This window comes from Papaver somniferum, chromosome 6 (genome assembly GCF_003573695.1).
Source record: "Papaver somniferum cultivar HN1 chromosome 6, ASM357369v1, whole genome shotgun sequence".
NCBI classification, from domain to species: Eukaryota; Viridiplantae; Streptophyta; class Magnoliopsida; order Ranunculales; family Papaveraceae; genus Papaver; species Papaver somniferum.
In genome coordinates this window covers 39,042,632-39,049,192 of record NC_039363.1, presented here as the reverse complement: position 1 = coordinate 39,049,192, position 6,561 = coordinate 39,042,632, and the positions used below count along the sequence as shown (strand labels likewise).

General features: G+C 35.5%; 1 protein-coding gene across 1 annotated transcript; it reads right to left on the bottom strand.

Moving 5' to 3' along the window:
* Positions 1 to 1,276: 1,276 nt before the first annotated feature.
* Positions 1,277 to 6,219, bottom strand: LOC113287351 (persulfide dioxygenase ETHE1 homolog, mitochondrial-like). Its single transcript, XM_026536085.1, has 10 exons — positions 5,807 to 6,219; positions 5,578 to 5,706; positions 5,355 to 5,462; positions 2,854 to 2,988; positions 2,399 to 2,440; positions 2,206 to 2,265; positions 2,068 to 2,121; positions 1,826 to 1,850; positions 1,626 to 1,715; positions 1,277 to 1,534 (listed from the first exon to the last, which is right to left on the bottom strand). Exons 1-10 carry the CDS (start codon positions 6,032 to 6,034, stop codon positions 1,527 to 1,529), a joined length of 879 nt encoding a protein of 292 aa, XP_026391870.1. The 5' UTR covers positions 6,035 to 6,219; the 3' UTR covers positions 1,277 to 1,526.
* Positions 6,220 to 6,561: the final 342 nt, after the last annotated feature.

Here is a 6,561-nt window from a genome sequence, read left to right as displayed (position 1 = left end):
TTCGTAGAATGATGCTCAATATGTACTTCTAGAGTTAATTATTAGTGTGTTTCCTCAATGAAATAATTAATGTACTAATTTTTTTGTCTGAAGATATACTTTGTTACTTACATGGTTAAGGATCGGGATCATGTGACAAAAGGGTTGGACAAACCCTTTTGACAAAACTACTAGACCATTAAATGAAGATGATCTAAGGGCCCAAAATTTTGATGATGTGGTTATATAACTATTTTTTTTCTCTCCTTTTATTCGGCTTAATTAGCTGGCCTATATTTTGGTTAAGGTTAGGATTTGGAGCACAAAATGTTCAATAAACACAATTCTCCCCGTCCAGTAGAGTTGTTACTACAAGCGACTGTCTTGAAAAATAAAAATTGTGAGTTGTGATCTTTGCTCCCTCATACCATACATCATAGAGTCGAGTCGGCCTTGATTTTCATTTAAGGTCCGAACATATACATTTGTGTTGGACTTATGTTTTGTTGTTCTTCGTGTTCTTACAAAAAAATAACATGATACTCCCTCCATTCTTAAATAATAGGCTGGTTTATGTAAATAGATGTTTCAAAAAAATAGGCTGGTTTCCTAATTGGGAAAGAATGTTATATTAGTTTTCTGGGACCACTTTTCTCTTAACTTCTTTTGGTGACAAGTGTCATGTTAACCATTTCACTTTACTTCTTTTGCTGACAAGTGTCATGAGGACCATTTCACTTCACTTCTTTTATTGACAAGTGTCATGAGACCACTTTCAACGATTAGTTCTCTTAATTTCCTTAATTTTTCTCTAAAAACAAAACCAGCCTATTAATCAGGAACGAGGGAGTATGTTATTTTTATTTTTACGGTGATATGTTCTTACATAATATTAGATCATATTAGAACTTATTTCACCACTAGATCATATTAGAACTATTTCACTATTGTTTAAGAAGCACAGTATAATCTCGTCTCCGAACACTATAATCCCATCTCACCGTTGTTAGTTCAAGAACTTTAAAATATGGTTGATTTTAAACAAGAATAACGCAGACAAAATTTCGTTTTCATAATCGAATCTATTCTTGTAATGCAAATGGTTAGTGGAGTGCTAATGGTAAGGTGTAATGAGGGTCAAATGGTAAGGTGTAATGTTAAGGGATACATATAAAGATTATGACAACATCCATATTTTGACTTCTGGTGCCTGGAGCGCAAACCAATTATCATTGTTTTCTCTCTCCCGTTAATAATGAGTCTATTCATACCGTACATCTGTAGTTACTAATGATTATTATGATCACATAGCAAACTATAGTCTTCATTTCAAAGAAATAAACTGTGTATAACATCCCAAAGTTTTAAGAAAATCATATTTCACAGTCGGCAGTCTGATAAAAATAACCATCCTACCGTAACAACTCATAATAGAGGATGAGAATTGGTCACATAGCTGGTGATGAGAATTGGTCAGAGTTCAGGTAGAACCTTTTTCACATTAGAAAATGTAGTTACAATTCGTGCCGAATGCCCAACATGCATACTTATTCATCTGTGTAACCCACAGAACAGTATTTATTAATCATTTCATACACAGCTGTTTGTTCGGAAAGAGTATAATTAACGAAGGGGTGGGTTTTAACCTGATAAAGGTTTAGTTTCATCTTGTAACCCACAGACCATATTTGCAGGTACTGCTACATCCATCATTTTTGGATATGATAGTTTTAGATCTGTAAGTTGAACAGTTAAAATTTGAAATTAGTAGATTATTCAAGAATAGCAGAGTAATTATCTGTGATATATTTTTCCATTAAGTGTGCAAAATTATTTGTTGACTTACTTTGCATGATATTCTCGAATGTTTCCTGCAAAAGTAAAAAAGAAGAATTCAAGCTACGAGTGAGTGAGATGAACGAAATCCACTAATTCAAGGGGAAATGGTGATAGAGGTGGCTACAAATTGTCAGTATCCACTCAACAAGGAGAGTAAACATGCCAATTTTACAGTCTGCTATTTACATTTCATAAGAAAAATTAGCTTCAATAAAATACTGAATGATTGCTTTGTGGTCAGATATTCACCTCATCCTTTGTTAGCCTAGGATTATAAAGCATCTCCTCTCCCACGGTACTTACCTGAAATACAACTACAGTCAATATTATAAAGTGTAGACCAATATATAAGTGACCTCCAAACAAGAGTCGAGGGTATTTTCTCACAGTGAATCCTTTGTAGTCATGCGCCGGATACACAAGCGTGTCCTCAGGCAGAGAGAATATCTGAGGCACAAGATTTTCACCAAGTTGTCATGACACTATCATATACTATGTCAAAGAAGCATGCATATTTTTCATTTAGTAAGGAAGAAGAAAACAAAAATGAAAAAGCCTCTTCAGACTTCCATGTCCTTGCCTGTGAATGGACCGACTTATAGAGCTGAGATGAAGATCCTCCCTACAAAGAAAATGTAAAGAAAATCACTTAGGTTCATCTTTCGGGAAGGCTTAGAAAACTAAAATTACCAAATTACAAATTCCTAACAACATCTTTCTTTGGATTTCACCCGTCCACACTCATGAACTATGTAGTTCAATGATCAAGAATTTAGAGGAGTCCCGACTTGAATATAGAACCATATCTTCACTAGAAAGTGTCCATATTCATTGATAATTTGAAGTTTGAACCTGAACTCACATCTTGCCATATGATCGCTTTGCTTGTTTAAAAGACTCCAAACAAATAAAGCTTGCCTGCTTGCTTGCTTTTCATTATCAAAAAAAAAAGAAGAAGCCTGCTTGTTGGCCATACTTTCTTGCTGTAACCTTTGTACAAATAAGAAGCAGTTTATAAAGGAATGAAAACTGCACCTGAAAATCTGTTCTCCCACATCCACGTATCAAGAGGGCATCACCAGTGAAAGCCATCCTTGGTTGCAGCTGATCAGGCCCATCTCCCGTAACATATGTAACACAACCTAATGTATGACCAGGAGTAGCGCGGACCTGAGACAAATAAATGCATGTTTAATTCAGTTTTGCTAAACAATGGAATCGTTGTTTGCACGTACACAATCCTAAAATGATATAATCACAATATCCTTAGCTCACTACAACCGCTTCACTGCTAACTACAACACTTCATTGGAACCAAATACGAAAGTGTAGAGTTAATCACAGGTTCTTGATATACCTTTCTGAGTTTCAAACTTACGAATGCATCTCAGAGTCCTTTTTGTAACAAGGGATACGAGTAATGAACACACTTCCACATCATTTTGTTTCATACCCTTTATCCAGCAAAGGTTAATTCCAGATATATTCCTTATATAAAGCCTAGTGCTTTGACGGAAGCAAAAGGGATGCCAATAATTCACTAATAGCTCACTCTCTTCTAGCAGTAGACCATGAGAAAGGAAACAAAAAACTTAGCTGCGTTGGTCTTACCTTAACTAATCAACTATGTGCAGTTCACAGTAGGTTGAGTTGGCACTTGGAGTACTATCTACTCACAAACCGTTAAGGAACACAAATAAGTCTATCAAATACTGCAAGAAGCTGAGCTCAGCTAACAAAGTAGTTAATTTCTTTAAGAGGTTGTTAATCTGACCTTGGTTATGTTCAACAATGATATCATTGACCATTGTTACATACTTTTAGGTACTTTCATCCAATGTAAATCACAAAGACCAGGAAGCATAGACATGAACTCTGCCTGAACAATTGTCAAGCAGCAGTTGACTCCTACTTCTCCAAGATACGATTTTACTACTAGCAGCGGAACAGAAAAACAAAAACCAGCCATTACTCGTAGTCTTCAGTATGAATCTTGACTCTTAAACCAAAGTTTACAAGCCCACTAAAACAAAATGATCATTTGCTGGCTATACATTGAGGTACAGGTGAATCAGGTGAGGAATTTCACAGTATGAAATCCTAGGCGCATGACTGAAGTACTAAACTGACTAATTATGCTCACTTTGTAATCCATATCTCACTAATTGCTGACCACACAAGCTACTTCCTTTTGCAGATAATCAGTGTATACCCGATGCTAGGTTCACCAGATACAGCTAGTCGAGACTTATTTTGTGTAACTTTGTTATTATTCCCAACTTCTTTTTTCTGGGTCTGCCTCTGGTTATGATATTGTGCAATGACACCACAAAGATAAAAAGGAGTAGCCATGCTACTAATCAGAATTAATATTTCAAACGAAACCTAAATGGAATTCTCGTATTATACGTATAGTTTAGGAAATTGAGTTCTTTGACGACAACTCCATACTGCTCTGTTCGATCTAGTAATTACCAAAAACGACGCGGACCCCAAAGACCTCATCTTAGTGGCATGACAAACAGGATATGGTCATAAATATTCATATTATTTCCATTTGTAGGCTAACCAAATTAGCAATGACTCAGGGTGAAATATTTCCAATAGAGTAGCAACAAGATATGGTATAACGTGTGGCAGGAAAATAAATGACCCTGCATGTCTGGAAAAGTTATTCATGAAGTATCAACAAAGAGAAAGATTGGAAAAGTTATTTATGAAGTAAAATAGGTGGTTCAGGTGCAGATTGAGGTGCTAACCTTAGAAGTCAGAAGTGAAGGCAGGAACAGGAACTGGGAGGTGAGGAATCCTAGAAGAGTCTAAAGTTCTAAACTCTAAAGTAAGGAACGTCACTGAAACTGATGGATAAACTAAACTACAAAGATCAGTTTTATTCTTACTGGAAGCTAAACTGTGGATGAACTACAGAGATCGGTTTGTATAAACTAAACTACAAAGATGGCTTGGAAGTAATAATGTCCGTTGAACGTCAAGCATAAAAAGACAATGAAATTTCTCCATCTGTCAGAGAACTTGGTGATATGAAGGTGAGTAAACCTTTCTTCTACTAATTTTAATAGGCAAAAGCTCTCATCCCCTAAGAATCACAACCCTTTCTACTTCAGAGCGACTTCCTCAAAGTTTTAAAGTAAGAACAGCCAATCGAAGTTCTAACTAAAAATTATGATCCGACTTCGAGTGATGAAAGCAAACCAGGAATACAGAAGAAGCATTCTTTCTAAATCTTTTTTATTTTTTTGAAGCATCAAATCATGTTTATCTCTAGATAGCATATTTGGTGTTTCTAGTTAAAAATTTAAAATTGTTGCACCTGACAGTGTTTTAGTACCAAAACATTTATCATTACTGCCGGATCCAACTGTATTAAGGACTCAAAACACCTCAAATATTTGGATACTACACAGTTTCTATAAACTCGATCCCAGCACGAGACAAGCACACTAGAAGTTTCATAATAAATACTGCTCGGTGCATCACACAAAAAAACGAAATTTTGTAGCATCTGCAGAAGTTACCTCTAGAAAAAGATTGCCAATCTGTATTATATCACCATGATCAACAAACAAATCAGCTTTTGAATTGCTGGATTTCGAGATAATAGATTTAACACCATCAACCTTATTCTGCAGAAAAATTTGGGTAATATCAAACAATCATGTACAATTCAAGAAGTGGTAAGATTGAAGAGTAGGGACATAAAATAAGCAAAATCAATTCAGAAAATAAGTTGATGATAACCTTTAACAAGCCAGTTCCAGTGACATGATCAGCGTGTACGTGAGTGTTTATAGCGTAAATTAGCTTCAATCCTAATTCTTCCACCAAAGAAATGTCTCTCTCTACTGTTTTGTCTACTGGATCAACCAACTATATCAAAATTAACAAAAAAAAAAAAAATTTGGGGAAATTATCAAACTTGGAAAATAAATAACTGGAAAAAAGAAAAAAGCAGAAGAAAAATACTTACCAAAGCCGGTTTATCAGGGTGAGTCAAATCAGCAAGTAGATACGTATACGTAGATGACTCCTTCTCAAAGAGCTGACGAAATAACAACTTTGAAGAAGAAGAAGATTCAGAACAAGTGGTATAATTTTCCATTTGTGATCTAAACTTCTTGGTGGAAAAATCTAGGGTTTTATTTGAGATTTTATAGGCGTTGAAAATTGACGAACAAAGATGATTTAATCGAAGCATTTGGTACTTGAGTATTATCGAAGCAAAATATATTCAATTTTTCTTTTCTTGTTATATTTAATTAATGATTGGGAATGTACAATTTTGTCACCATAAACGCTATCATCACCATTATAGTAACAGTTCTGCTTCGCTGGTTCCTAATTCTGATCGAAATAAATAAACCGTCAGTCGTCACATTTGTATTTTCCTAGTTCTGCAATTTATTATAGTAATATATAAGATTCTTATTTTTGATTCTTAACAGATCCCCATTGCAGAAACCGGGCGGAACCGCTAACCCGACCGAAATCACAAGAGTTGCCGCCAAACTGCCGGCCAGCACTCCAGCTGACTACGTTCTATGGGTTAGACTTGGCAGCTAGGTTAGATAAAAAGCATTGCAGATTACACAAAAAAACGTTGTCTATTCTTTAACGCTATTTCTCTTTCCAGATATATCACGCATTCCAACTAGTATCGAGATGGTTTCGCTGAATGGTTCAGCGCAGAGAAAATCAACTTTTCGCTGTTTGGTTCAGCGCAGA

What these genes read in the sequence shown, in the direction of transcription:
- LOC113287351 (XM_026536085.1), bottom strand. Translation starts at nt 6,034, where the DNA reads ATGCTTCGATTAAATCATCTTTGTTCGTCAATTTTCAACGCCTATAAA. An exon ending in GTGGGAGAACAGATTTTCAG is followed by an intron (nt 2,441 to 2,853) that starts GTGCAGTTTTCA and finishes TTTTCTTTGTAG; the next exon opens with GGAGGATCTTCATCTCAGCT. An exon ending in ATTCGAGAATATCATGCAAA is followed by an intron (nt 1,716 to 1,825) that starts GTAAGTCAACAA and finishes TTCAACTTACAG; the next exon opens with ATCTAAAACTATCATATCCA.